A 15,086-nucleotide genomic window follows, 5' to 3' on the forward strand; every position below is an offset into this window, starting at 1 on the left:
ACAGGAGCAGTACAACTTGCTTGCAAACAAAGAACCATCTGTGACGAGCCAAAGGGATTTACTGCGTATCTTTTGAAGAGCTTTGCACTCAGGAGAGTCCTGCAAGGGGCTGAAGACATGCAAATGTGCATACAACCTGCACCATAGGGAACAGGAGGAAAGGCCCCGAAGATGCACTGAAATGTCCTTACATGGCAGTTTTAGCAGTAACTTGTGCATAGCAAATACAAAATGTTTGTTCTTCAGATACTGAACCTATGGATAATTCATCCACAGCAGAATGACTTCAGCAGAAAAGGTAATCAGCAGCAGGCAGTAAAAAAACCCTCACAAAACCAAAAACCACCAAAAATCCCCCAAAAAAACACCACAACAAAAAAATCTCACGAAACCACCCTTCTTTCACCTTCCTTAGAAGGAAGCCTCAAACAAGTACTTCACAGGGCTCTGGACCCAAATACCCATCAGCACATCCATGATCCACAACATTGACTGTTCATAATGCAGTTTTATTTTTTTTCCTTTGTACAAAAACAAATATAAAATTTAAATCCAATAGAAAGTGTATACTAGCAATGCCAAGTTTACATTACAATAAGACAGGACAATGCGATGTGTATCTAACACCACATTAGTTTTAAAACTCTCAGTGATGCATGCACTATATAAAATAAAAATTGCTAGAACTTTTAATCTATTTCTACCAAGAATATCCAGGTACCAAGATACTTTAGAATCAAAAGTAATCTTGATAGGCGGTATCTACAAAATTAGACCTTTTCCACACACAAGAAAAACCAACATTAATAGAAACGTTTATCATTCTTTGTTAAAATCCTCTCACAAAAGCCATACATAAAATTCTTAGTAGATACAGAAAAAGCTCAAAAGTTTGTTAGCATAGGTAACCATTCAGTAGTTTAGAGAATCTTTTAGACATTTTTAAGAGATACTGTAGTTTTCCATCTGTATTTTTCCCCACAAAGCCAGAACTATGTCGACTCCTGTTTCAAAACCTAGTCAGTGGTTAAAACTAGCTCTTGAGTGAAGTCAGAGTAGTGTACAAAATATTTAACAGAACAGGGGTGTGTCACGAGTCTGTTTACTTCTTGAAGAAAGTCTTTTCCACATTCAAGGTTTGTTTATTTGTCCCATAAACAAGATGGTACCTGAGGGACGAAATGAAAACAAGGATTACCATAGCCCATAATTACAGTTAAACTTTTCCATGAAAGCATAAAGTCCACAGAGCACAGCCAAGCCACCTCATCAGAGTCTTGTCTAGCCTCCCTCAAGTCTGGAAGCCCAGGGAAGGGTATGTTTGGATAGGTGGCCAGCTCGTATTTCTAGAGACACACAGTTCTGTTGATGCTCTGTGGAGCCTCAGGATGGGGACTGCTGCCAGGAGCCTGCTCTTCCCTCAGTGCTGGCAGCTGCATCTTGTTCCCTACTAACTAGCATATCTATCATCCACATGTCACTGCAAGAAATAGATGAGATATTTGAATTAATAGGGGCAGCTCTGCTCTAGGAGGATCAACCCGTACTGCAAAGATACTATGATGGCTATGTTTGAACACTCACTTCTGTTCACAGCAGGCCAGGGCAACAATCTAGATCCCCAAAGTCCCTATTCTAGCCTTTGCCCCTGCACTATTTTACTGTCCATCAGAAAGCTGGGTGCTAATCACCAATTCACTATCAGTAACAGAGTTATCTCCTCTCCACTCAGGGGATCTATGAGTATTAAAAACTATTCTTTTGTACCCATGAACATGCTATGCTTGTTTCTGTTAACTTGGCAGCCAATACTTATTTGTTCCTGTTCCAAGTTGTATTCCAAATAAAATAATCTAATATTAAAGACATAAAAATACACTTGCAGGATTTTTTTAAAAAGCAATAGTTATTCAGTAGCTTCAGTAGCTTCAGACTTCTTTTGTCTCTATTGCATAGCAAAAAAGTACATACAAATGCTGCTTACCTGTAGGATTGTGCCGGATGAAAAATACAAACGGCCTGTCTACTATGAACCAAGGAGGGGATGACCTGGCTATTAAAATTGCAGCTTGCAAGAAAGATAAAGTTTAAAGTTAGACAAAGCAAGTACCACAACACTTTATATGCTCTTAAAGTGAAGTTTCCTAGTGTAAACTAGAAGCTTGCCCAGGTAGAGATAAATGCCTAAAACCTACCAAATTGGACATTTAAAGCTGCATAGGTCACATGTTATTCTTCTAGGAGCCATATTAAAAAGATACAACACAAGACCCACAGAAAGCTGGAAGGAAGTCTTGGATTGTCACCTAAATGATGCAGTAGCTTAGTCCTCTTTGCCACCTGGATAGCCAGGAACATTACATTGGTGGCCAAAGGGTTAGTTATAAGAAGACACTTCTGTAGATGTAAGCCTGTTTATATTTCCTAGAGTATACCAATGGTCTGATCAATACTGGCAAGTTGGAGTTTATGTAGTTTCTCAGGAAAATCCCAACTGATCTGAAGTGGGCTATCTTTGCTTAGTGGTGTAGCCTTCTAATATAGTTTTCCCAAGTCTGACCGTTATTAGTACAGTTGCTTACTTGTTGCTGCAGAAGCTTTGGTTCCATCTTCACTAACTTCAATTTTTGTCTTTTGCAGAACATGAGATACATGAAGACCTTCTGTTCCTGAAAAGTCCAGGGAGAACAGCACCTTCAGTAAAAATAACTGAAAGAGTCCTAAAGTACCTCATAGCTAGCAGCTATGCTACAATGGCTAAGAATAATAAAAGCTGCTACAATACTGCAGAAATCCTGAAGTAACAGTGAAGAACACTACTGGTAATATCTTTGAATACAGTCACTAAGTTAGTAATTACAAAGAAATAGGGAATAACCCATCTTATTCCTTCCTCCTCTCCATTTACTAGGTTTTCTTATTTGATGGTTTAAGTTAGAAGTGTTCATTTGCATTTTTTGTTTTAAATTAAACAAACGACTGAAAAAAATATGCTATCTGAATTAAAGTTACAATCTCATTTATCTCAATGTCAGAGGGGAAAAAAGCACTTAGCAAGACACTTTGCTTTCAGGGAAACAGGAATTGGTTTTCAAATTAAGTTTGCACAGGGCAGGCTTTTTTGTTAGATCTCTCTGTAGAAGCTAATCAGGAGTTTAATGGAAGCAGAGAACAGAAATAAGATGACATGTTGGAGCCATGAGTTCAAAAGTGTCTACATCCCATTTTCAGATACTAATGTTTACAGCTCTGGTTTGGTCCAGTCCCTTAAAACTGGGAATTTAGTCCTTGAGCTTTCCTACAGCTCAAGAAAAAGTCGTTAAACACATAATTCAGGGAAAGTTAAATACTGCAGTGGCAGTATTTGTTACAGCCTACAGTATGGTATCGTTTGAAGTCCTACCATAGATTTTAGACAAAGCTTGAGACTCTCAGGTTGTAATATCAAATCTTAAGAAGCTGACCAACATGATTTACTGCTGTAATGCAAGACAAGGGAAAAAGTGCCACCACAGAGTTCAAGAGAAGCAAGCAGCTATGCTTGGCTAGCTACAAGATAGAACTTAGCTCCAATGTCATGGTAACACTTATCCAAAACAGACAATCGAATGGGTAAGAGTGCTTTTTTTCAGTGTCAGAAACTATGAATAAGAACCACCATGGATTTAAAAAAAAACAAACACCTTACTTGTTATTTTTGCAAAGTTTGCCTTTGACTGGTCAAACATATCTGTAATACCAAGTGCTTTCAGAGGGTCCTTTAAGTCTGTTTCTGCTACTGCTGTAAACCTAGTTGGAACAAACAAAAAGAACGCATCAGTGTTATGTAGGAAAGTTGCCTTAAGCACTCTGTTTCTCCTGTATCAGAGCAGATGTATATACATGACCCCCAAAACATTCCCTGAAGTAGAAACAGATTATATTAGTACTTACTTAGGCAAAATAACTTGCACTCTTTTTGCTACCATGGTTGTCATCCAGCTTCCTATTGTTTTTGTGCTGATGTGGGGAATGATAGCAGAAAGCGGCGTTGTGCTTTCAGTAGGCAGAGCAATCAACATGCTTATCATTTCACCATGGTATGGCAATTCAATGATATTATACCACAGCTCATTCGGAGTACTTGTAGTACCTAAAAATAAGCAAAGCTAATGAGCCATAATTCTTATAGCCTTAAATCTCTATTCTACCTTTAGACACCTACTGCTATAAGACTCTGTTAAGAAAGCTTTACCCATGGTCTTAAAACTGACTCTAAAAAGTCAGACTGCCTGCCTTCCTGCTAGGAAGCCTTGAGAAGTGGCATGGGCTCTGTACAGACGCTAGTTTGACAAAAAGCACAGACAGGGTGACACCATGAAGCAAATACTCATTTAAGTTTGATATGCATACTGTTTCCTAGACAAACCTCATCAGCCCAGAATGACAGGCCATCTCTACTTCAGATCTCAGCTGTACCAGAACCAAATGAGGAAAAAAAAAAAAAGCAAGAAAAAGCAGCAGACTATCTTTCCAAACTGAAGAGATCTTACAGACAAGCTTTTTCCTCTAAGAGTTAGAGTTACTGGAAGAGCTCCTGTTTGAAGTAGTCTGTTGCATTTACTTCATTTTCCTGCTTAATAAGGATCTCATTAGGAAGCAATCTTAAGTCCTTCAAGGTAGTAGAGAGCAACCACTTTGAGGCAGTGCAAGGGGCCAATTAGATGAGGAGTGAGAGCGCAATGCCTCCATGAGTTAAAGGAAGTGCCAGGAAGACTGTCTTTGAGCAACCCTCTCCTCCTCCAAGTTCCCTTTGGTTACTATGGGATTTCTGGCATGTGACTGGGAAGCAAATGCTTTTTATGGTAGTTTCAAGTGAAAACTTGTCAGTTTACTTACAGACAGTGTTTTGGGGAAAGTTTTTGGATAGCAATAAGATCTTATTATCTTTCCCCTTTCCTCATGTAAGTCTGCACTTGTCAGCCCAAGCTGAAAATCAACATCTTCATTAGAAACTTAATCTTGTTGCCAGGGCCACGCAGCCTGCCTTGACGGAGCTCATATTGCTAGAAAACTGGCAGTATTGCACTTATTTTGCAGGAATTGTGTCAGGCTTGGCAGTTTGATTACTTTTATTATGACAATGGTTCTCAGACTAGGGCTTACAGATCAAAATACTGATTGCATAAGTAAGCTACAGGACAACAACAAAAGGTAAACTGACCAACAGTTAAGTACTACTTTCCTGACCTGCCACATGCTACTATCGTTGCTAGAGGCACATCAAACAGGAGGGGAGTTCATCTTCAGTCAACTGATGGATTTAAGATGCTTAAGAAATTTCAACTTTCAAAGATCCCTTTAGCAAGCATAAATAACATAGAAGCCCTTAGTATGTCAGGATATCCACAGACACCCAGCCTAAAACAAGTCTTAACTCAGCAGTATTTATCTTGTTTCTTTCCAGCCTCACTAGCTTTTCTAGCTTAAACATAGGCCAACATAATGAGTTTTTAACCAGCATCAGAATCAAAAGTCAAAAGCCGTTAAGATAATAGTCTTGCTAACACCCATCTCAAGTTATGAGCTTCCTTCAAACTCCACAGATAAGTAGTATACACTGCAGTAGGCTTCCCCATCTCCCCCAAGTCACACTTTCAGCAGGTATCTTGAAGTATTACATCTGCTCTAATATGTGGGTTTGGGACAGAAAGTTACAGCTGTTTAGTTTAACACAAGTTTACTAACATTAGCTGAGCACTACTGACAGTGAAACTAGGCATTTAAAAGCACAGTGGGTCTTGTTTTTTGGATTTATAGCAAGCTGTATTCTCAGGCCTATTTCTCAGACTGTATTTAGCACACATGGAAGTGAGGTCCAGGCAGCACTGCTCTTTTCTTGGAAGGACAAAACAAAATATGTTCTTTTATCAGAGCTACAATCTTACTTTGACCACTAAAATCCCTATAGGGCTGCAACACTGAGACTCTGAAGTACATTGTCAGTCCCATCCAGCTGCCCCTGTTAGTTCTGAGAGTCTCTGATGGAAGTCTGGCTGAACCTGCTTAACTTCTTTTCACTTGTGACTCAATTTGAATTTGAAGAGCAGCTTCACACTTTGAGAGATATAGCCAACATACTAACCCCCATGCTCCTCTGGCTCCCATAGGACTGGGGACTGGACAAGTCCCATTTCTTTATTATACAGTAAACTATAGATTGATTCTACTCCAATCTTTCTTTCATACATAGCTCATTAACAGATATACCTCAGGGTTCTGTTTCTGTTTGCAGTTTTCCTTTATTCTCACCCCTTAAAAAAAAAATTTCTTTTTACTGCAAAGCTTAAGTAACATGCAAAGTTCTCAGTTTGGGTACTTTAGATTTTCCTTTTTAAAGGCAACAGGATAAGGTAAGTACTTTGACACAGTATTCAGCCTTAAGAAACTGTTAAATACCTTGCACAGCAAGTTCATCCATACCTCAGCAGTATGAGATCCTTCTGTAACACAAAGCCTCCTACATCAGCTACAATAAGCAATACCATTAAACACCGCAAGTACAGTAAACTCTTGTTTCAGTTTGAAGGAAAACAGGAAATTTTATGATTGGTGGTGGTAGTGGGAATTACTGCGCTTACCACAACGGAAGATAGATAATTGAGACAGCATAGGAACTTGGTAGGTCTTCCCATCAGCTCCATAAAATGGACGTTTCTTTGTATTTTCAGGTCGAAATCGTGATTTCCATAAGCCCTTGAAATACACAGCATTTACTAGAACCAGTCTGGTCAAACTGCCATCAATATCATCTGGAGCTACAACCTGATCAATCATACCTAGAAGAAATAAAGGAAGTCTGAGTATTTGCTGTCATAACACTGGCCAACTGTAAAGAACCCAAAGCACACATTACTTTAGGCCTCTTCATCTGTGAGTGTGCCAACTCCTCATGGGGCAATACATTTGAGATTCATAAAACCAAGGGTATTCTTGGTCAAAAAGTAAACCTTTGGGATAATCAGAAAGCAAACACATCTTGCTAATTAATAGACTGATGTTGTAACAGGGCCTTACCCTCTCCAACCTGTGAGCAGATCTGAGACTATGTTACAGCGGTAATAGTTTCAGCTGAAGCACTTCCCCATTCACACACTGCTTGCAACATTGCTATGCAAAACTGGTGATGTGCTAGAGAAAGAATTTGACAGCCTCATTTCACAAATACCACATCCAGCATCATAAACACTCTCCTCACATCCAGGAGGCACTGGTTTTAACTTTAAGAGATATCAAGCATGTAGTTCACCTAGACTATGAATATGCTGCAAAACATGATCTCTGGCTTTAGCATATGTAAGCTTGACAACCAGGTGCCCAGAGGTCTGAACCATGAGGAGTTCTGTCGAGGCAGGATTAATTAAAAATCCTCCACAAAAACATGACTTCTAAGAACATGGCCATATCTTGCAAGAGTTTAAGGCAGGAAGAGCAAAAGCTGAACTGCTCTACAGCTTTCCACAAGTGTGATTTATCGAGTCAAGCATCTGAGTTGCTTGAGAGCATCTTTTATGTTTGAGAAAGCATAGCTCCAGGAGAACTCTGCTTGGATCTCTCACCAGTTCTACAAAGGCAAAGAACAGTAGAAGCTCCCCGATTCCATGGGCAGATGGGCACACACTATACACATCCCTCAAGGCCACTAGACAGGCATGTCTGCTTAGGCATCGAGACTGCAGATTCCTGGCCCACCAGCTCTAAAACATCACACTAATGTCAGCTTAAAAGACAGTTTTCAGCTGCAAGGCAGGGATTTTTCTGCTTCTCCATCTTTCCCCAATATTTCCATCTGAATCTGAGAGGTCTCAGACACCACCCTGCCATGCACAAAAAGCACTTGCCAGTACTCACCCCTTGTTTCATTTTTCACCCACTGGTTGATGGAATCACATGCTGCATTTGGGTCCTCAAAGTCCACACTCTTGACACTGCACTGAAACACCTCTTTGTTCCTTGTAACAAAAGGCACTTCCATTTTAAAGCCACTCTTTGCAAACACTGCATTAGCAATTGTAACAATGTCTTTATTCTTTTTTGAGACTATGAGCCTGTTTATCTTCTTTAACGCTTTACCAACTCCTAGTTGGAAAGAACAGCAAGTTTAATTTAGAATAAGATGATGAACAAACAGTTACTTTACATGCAACTACTGACACGAAAGGTCAGACATTAAGTGCTGGACTAGAAAAGGAGACCAAAGCAGGCATTTTGAGATGCCTTCCAAAAAACCCATTTCCGATCTCTCATCTAAAGAACGCTACTGCAAAAACATGACCTTCACTGTGATGCCTGCTACCCCTCTAGCTGTCTGCTCAGAATGCTACAAGACAGCGCTGGGGATAACACTGAGGTTTAAGTCTTAGTGTGGAGCTAACAGGTCTGCAGGATTATGCAGGTGGTCTTGAACCTCAGAGTGCAAAGCAAAAGTTGTTTTCTCACCATCCTTCCTTTCCATTTACTGGAGAATAAAGGAAGCTGTCAAGATTTCTATAATAAGGTTCAAGTTAAGTCTTAGTTTCCTTAAAGACTGGCCTAAATAAGCTACAAGCAGGAGTCAATCCCTTAGCACATGAACTTGCCTTTAAAAAAGGAAAAAGGGAAAGCAGTAAGTTCCAGTGCTTACAGTCAAGATCCTTATGACCTGAAAGCAGCTCGTATCAAGTGCTTGCTAGCTCCTTCACTGTACATGAGAGAAGGCATATGGCAGCACAGAAGAACTGCTATGTTCACCATACCCAGTTCTCCCTGTTGTTATGGCTTATGAATGAGTGCCTGTCTACACAGGGAAGCTATCGCCAGGCAAGCAACTTCATGTTCAACCATCCTATTGAACAGGATCCTTGGGTGGCTGTGTTTACAGCAGTTATTAATGGGCTCCCTCCGTTTCCCAATATAATTTAGGCACAAACATTTCCAGACTGCTTCCTTATGTAGACAAACTTGAGATAAGAGATATGAAGGGAATAAATTAGTTTGAAGTTATTCTCTTAGCTGCATGTAAGAAAAAGCCTCAGATGGCCTTGCTGTTTCATGTATCACAAATGCTTTAGCAGTACCGTTTGTATGAATTTCTACATGTTCACTCTCCAATATTATGGGCAAATTCTTTTGGAGAACATACCATAACAGAGGTTCTCAAACTGTATTCTGTGGACCACTGGTGGTCCACGGAGCACTTGCTGGTGGTCCGGGGAGAGCTGGCTGGTCTCATGATGCTGGCTCTCCTCTTTGCTTCCAGCTGCTAAATTGCATTAAAAGACAGCTAAAGATAAATCGAATACTTTCCAACTATTACCTTTCCAAAGAAGCAGTTGCTACAGTTGCCAAAGGACTGTAAGGCAATCATGAACAAGAGCAGAGGAGATCTGTGCAAAGAGACAGGTAGCATCCCATAACACGCCTCTATAACAAGGTACTGGCTACCTTCTAAGGAGTTTGAGAACCTCTGTATCTCAGTTAGGATTAGAAAGTCCACAGGCCAAATAAAACCAGTTGATGTAATGCTTCAAAATTTTTGCAAGTACTTATATTTTGAGCATTCAAATGTTCCTAAAGTTGATTATCCCATGAAGAGATTTCAATCTACAACATTTAGATCTTAAACTGACAAATCATTTTGCTGTACTTTAAACCCAGAACCAAAACAGCAAAGCAAATCAAGACAGGACAACAAGTTATATGACAATACTGCTCAAGATTTAAATGCGCACTTACCTCTTGGAGGGTTTCCCATTCCTGGAAGAAAGGCAGAATGCTGGCACTAAGATGTTAAAGTCTTGCTGGCAAACACTCACAAAAATATTCAGCATGCAAAGTAAAGCAGCAAGAACCCTCAGCCTACACCCTCTCAAGGGGCAGACATTGAGAGATGAATATAAACACAGATGCATGTAGTGTCAGGCACAGAGGCAAGCAGAAATGGCTGTTTCATGAAGAGGGCACTATAAGAACTACAGATTCAGGATCCTGAGAGCAGAAACACAAATGAACAAAGCTGAAGAGCATCAAAGTGAAAGCATCAATTGTATGGTTAGAGTTTGCATTGCTTTCAGTGTGGTGACAAGACATTTTCTTGCCCTGTTATCTAAGGAGTGCCACATTAAGGGCTGTTCAGTACAACCTGATATGGGGTACTGCAGCCTTCCTGCATAGTGCTGGCACTGGACCACCATCCACACTGCTCTGGAAAACCAATTTTGCAAGGACGAAGGCAGTGCTAGCCAGGGCCCTGAAGTCATTAACAAAGCTGCTTATAAGCCAGTTCAAGTGTATGTACATGTCCATACTCAAATTGCCAATTAACTTCAAGCCTGTCCATTTTGTGCTTTGGTAAACAGAGTTAATTGGTATATGATGCAATCTACCACACTTTGAAAGCTATCTCAAGACAGCATGAAGATTCTGAGAAAACACACCCAAGAATACCTTAGGAATCACTGACCATTTACACTGTATCTCATCATAGTTGTCAGCTGCTTCTTTGTCTTGCCATCAGCACCTAGCTGCAACACCCCCAGGACTGATGCAATCCCATGAGGGGAAACAACAACGTTGTCCTGAGGCTTAGCTTTCACTATCTGATTGAAGACCTGGATTCCAACATCAGAGCTAAGTTCCTCCAGAGGATAAAAACTGAACTGGGAACATACAGATGTTAAAGTCCCAAGAACAAACAGAAGTGGGAAGTGCCAGTTCATGATTTCTGGTTGAAGATACCTGTAAGAGAACAAGAAGGGAAAGTTAAGTCAGCTTTCACAAGTACAGTATTTTTATTTTCAACTTAAATTCTTATTTACCTAAAGAGCAGGCAAATTTTGCACATGCTCCACATACCATTCACATTGCTCTGGCAATGGGACTCACACCTGCATCTTACTGCTATCAGTATTTTAGGTCTAGGGGGTTCCAGAAGCAGAGATAACCAACCATAAAATAGCCAGATATCAGTGACTCTAACAGGACAAAAGCCACCAAGTTGGGAGGCTACCTCCCATCACACACAAGTTCAGTTAGTTTTGTGTTTCAGTTAAATGGAGTCTTGGCATTCTATTTAAACTGCTCTTCAGGTTAAATTAGTGCTAAGAAGCCTTGTGGTATGGTCCTCGCCCACTAAGATGTGATGCACAGTACCTTTTAAAGATCATTTTCTGCAGTGAACAGAAGCATGTATAAATATGCAAACAGACCTTCTGCTGTGGGAATTTACACCTGCCTAGAATAATAAGAGTTAGCTGCATAACTGGCATTTTCCATGATGAGAATATAGAGGAAGACTTCTAGATTTTAAAAAGCAAGGTTAAGTTTGGATTTTAGCCTGTACTTTTCCATTTAAGAAAATTCAGTAGCTAATAAGTACAGAAGGAAGTTCACATTCAAAATGGGCCAATCTTTGCAGATCTAACACCCAACAGAATTCAGTAGTGTTACATCCATGATCTCCCAGGAACTGAGACACAAGCAGCAGCAACAGTTTGCCCAGGACCTCTCAGCAATTGATTAGACAACCAAGCCCAAATCTGAAACACTGGGTACTGTAAGTACTAGGCTGTATCTCCTCCTCATGGAGGTGTAGTCAATCCCTTTTTTTGTCAGGACAAACAAGTACTTAGAGGAATAGTCATGCAATAGTCTCCTATTTCATGAAATTAGGTTCCCTGCTCACCTTTGAGAGGTTCAATCACAGCATTTTTATTTTAAGACATTTCAGTTGCACAGTTCAAGAGTCTTCACTTCCATTTTCAGGCCAACAAGTGAGCCCATTCCCCCAGCTAGCTGACTTTGGTGCTCCAAGAACACGCTTCGGTATTAGTCTCTCCAAGGCACTGAGGAGTCAACTAGTTCCCTAGCTCCTGAAGGCTGACCAGACTACAGAAGGTACACAACCAATTCAAATGCCATTTGCATACCACATGCAAAACCCCAAAATAGGTCTCTCCTCCCTTCGAGCCCTCTGCTCAGCATTATACACTTGCTCTTCTGGCTCCAGCAGACCCAGAGCCGGAGGCCAGCAGAGACGCAGCACTGGGGTGGGGAGAGCCTTTCTTGGGCTGATGCGTTATCCACAGCCACCTCCCACGCACACCAAAGGGCGTACGGCACCGAGGAGTTCTGCCATCACACAGCCTACCTACGCTGCGAGTTCAAACCACGCTGGAGCACTTGATTACCAGAAAACCAGCTGGTGTTTGTACAGATCCATGTAATCATCTTTTAATAGCATGTACTTTAACTGTGCTAAAACACTTGAAAGTAACAAATACAGCATTTCCACTTGCTTCTACACCACTTCAGGGGACAGAATTGGCTTTGTCGAAGTTTGCTGTCGCAGCACATAAGCTAAATGCTGAACACAAAATAACGCAGGAGTTGAGACATCTTTCTCCCCCCAACCCAACTGTTGGCATAGCTGTGACCAGAAGAACCTGTTGGGACTGTTAAGTTATGCAAGAAAAAGTGAAAAGGCTGTCCTATAAAACAGTCCGCCCACTAATTAGCAGTCTTTCCCATCAACCTGCTAATCCTCCAAGCCATTTTGGAGTCACTGAACTACAATTCCTTCCAAAGGAGCTCCACACCAGCCATCAACTGGCACTACTCAAGCTTACTCTGAAATCTAGACTGGATTTGGCCAGCTGCAGCTGAGACCTGCAGGAGGAAAACCCAAAAGCCATCTTCCCCCCCGCAGGTTATGGGAGTCACTTCCTAGATCAGTCCTGCGCCCCACACTACTGCCTACAGCAGGAAGCAGTCGTGGGGAGGTCCAGCAACCTGGCAGGGAAAATGAACTTATACTTTTTTTTTTTAATTAAAAATGTTAAGGAATATTCTTAAGTGTTCTTTGATACTAGCACAAACCAACCACCTGAAATCTCTAGTTTTCTTCTTAGGGGGAAGGCTCCCCTCTCTCCCAGGCAGCAGCTCTACACTGATGGCAACACTGCATTGCAGAAGGCAAGTGAGGCTGGCCAGTCCAAGAGAAGCAAGGTTTTGGGTTTAAGGACTTTCCTTGGTGACCACCTCCTCTCCCTACCCAGAGACACAAAGGGCAGTTTAAGCAAAAATTCTTAATCCCAATATTAATTGGACTTTTACCTTTACCTAGTACCTTGCAAAAACCCCACAAAACCCCACAACTATTAGAGATTCTTAATAGATGCACTTACAAGCAAGCAGTGAATGTCTGCGCAATACAGCCTGTCTCATGTAGTGATGGAGACTTGGGATAGTGACAGACAACATAAGAGCACTCAATTTGATCTGTAATTTGAAAACCCTGCTTTTGATTGAGGCAGCTCCACCTGATCCAGCCAGAAAACCAGAAGAGACTGGGCTATTTTGAGCACATCTACCCTTGACACATTACATTGCCAGTATATTACGAAGGCAAAGACAGGAGTGAAACTTCTATGAAACCAAATAAAAGAATGTTTCATTGTCATTTATGTACTGCATCTGTACAAGCCTAACTGAAGTCAGACATTTCTCTCTTCTTTGCCTTTACCACAATGTATGGCAAGTCCCAAGTTTTCTGCTTCGCTGGTGACAGCCCCTGCCAGACTCAGGGTGACAGCTACCAACAGCCTTGCATTTTCCCCATGACACACGTGTGACGCCTTGTCAAAACAACCCAACTCCGCTCCCAAGGCCACTGCTGCAGGATTTTGGTTTTGCTTTTTTGTTTCAGGGAAAAATGATTACCTCCTGCACCTGGTTTCTCCAGAGGTCTCCACGCTTGCCTAACCTCTCCCTCCTGCTATGCTGTTAAGGCAGGTTGGTCTCCATTTTGGAGCGCAATTTCCAGCAGATATCTACTCAGTAAGTGAAACAAAGCTGTGCAATGCTCTGAGCATGGGAAAAGAATAAAATAATTTTTCAGCACTAGTTACAGAGCAGACACTTCTTGGCCATGCCATGCCTATTGCGTAGCTTAACCAGTTAACTGATGAGCTGATTTCATCTTTGGGCAGAAGCAGCATTCATGTTATTAATGGTTATGGCATGGATTTCAGTATATTCAATTCTATGCAGTTCAGTAACAAGTGAATTTGCATATCCTGAAACAACTTAAGTACAGCAAAAGGAGGAAAAAAAATCTGAAATTACATAGGATGTGTAGGATGGAAAACAGTTGACCTGCTATACAGAATACCAACAAGTTTTCATAATGCTGAAGCTAAAAACTTAGTGCTACTTAAATTTGAACCTAATTCTTCAGAAAGCCAAACAAAAATACAAACCAGGCATATCTTTCAAAAACCTACAACCTTTATATTTTTTACAAAGTTAACTGAGAAGGAAGAAGGGCAACAGGCAAATTAATTTACATAAATGTGGGCTTTTCAAAGATGTTGGACAAAAAAATAATCCCTCTTCAAGGTAGGCTGCCCACTTTTTAGAATTTACAGGAAGGACAACCACCTACAACTTAACTTGTAAGCAGACAATGGAAATACTGACACTGACTGAAAGAAATATATCTAGAGAATAATAAAAAAAACAAGTTTAATTTGTTGTGTGAATCTAGTTCTTAACCCTGATGCTAAAGTTTCTGAACAAAACGGATGAGTGTCATGCATTTAGCTACGAGGGATGCCTTCTCCACAGCAAGCATACAGAGAACTCCATTACTCCAGCTGCCTCACTGAAGACCACCATACCAAGTCCTGTACACCACCCTAAATTAGTAGTTACTACCTATATCTAACAGCACAGCCTAGTTTAAGCTGCTGCATATTTTACACAAGTAATTCAGTCAGGCACAGAGCTCTGGGAAAGGCAGGAGAGGAACACCGCAGCATGTCATATCTGCACTGGTAGTTTTGTGTTGTTTCATGACAGATGATGAAATGTCTTCAGGCTACCAATCTCCAGATGACCTCAGCCTCTAGCTGGTGTTGCAAACACTAACTCTCATACATACTAGGCAGCATACTCAACTCTCACTAGGCTCAGCTATTCAGATGACCCACATAATGCACAGCCTAAGTTTTGGGCTGAAGTTGTTATGGAAGTATTTATGTCAACAAAGAGGACATGATGGTTTCAGT

General features: G+C 40.9%; 1 protein-coding gene across 4 annotated transcripts; it reads right to left on the reverse strand.

The window, feature by feature from the left end:
• Positions 1 to 488: 488 nt before the first annotated feature.
• SERPINE2 (serpin peptidase inhibitor, clade E (nexin, plasminogen activator inhibitor type 1), member 2) lies at positions 489 to 10,753 on the reverse strand. 4 transcript variants are annotated; one of them, XM_009709238.1, is made up of 10 exons: positions 10,481 to 10,750; positions 9,754 to 9,774; positions 9,161 to 9,280; positions 7,891 to 8,118; positions 6,621 to 6,818; positions 3,934 to 4,132; positions 3,689 to 3,789; positions 2,583 to 2,669; positions 1,985 to 2,068; positions 489 to 1,169 (listed from the first exon to the last, which is right to left on the reverse strand). In XM_009709238.1, exons 1-10 carry the CDS (start codon positions 10,734 to 10,736, stop codon positions 1,132 to 1,134), a joined length of 1,332 nt encoding a protein of 443 aa, XP_009707540.1. In that variant the 5' UTR covers positions 10,737 to 10,750; the 3' UTR covers positions 489 to 1,131. The 4 variants fall into 4 exon arrangements, with proteins under 4 accessions (XP_009707540.1, XP_009707541.1, XP_009707543.1 ...); XM_009709239.1 differs by lacking the exon at positions 9,754 to 9,774 and having other exon boundaries at positions 10,481 to 10,748; XM_009709241.1 differs by lacking the exons at positions 9,161 to 9,280; positions 9,754 to 9,774 and having other exon boundaries at positions 10,481 to 10,753.
• Positions 10,754 to 15,086: the final 4,333 nt, after the last annotated feature.

The sequence above is a fragment of the Cariama cristata genome, unplaced genomic scaffold, assembly GCF_000690535.1.
Source record: "Cariama cristata isolate BGI_N322 unplaced genomic scaffold, ASM69053v1 scaffold42561, whole genome shotgun sequence".
Classification (NCBI taxonomy): Eukaryota; Metazoa; Chordata; class Aves; order Cariamiformes; family Cariamidae; genus Cariama; species Cariama cristata.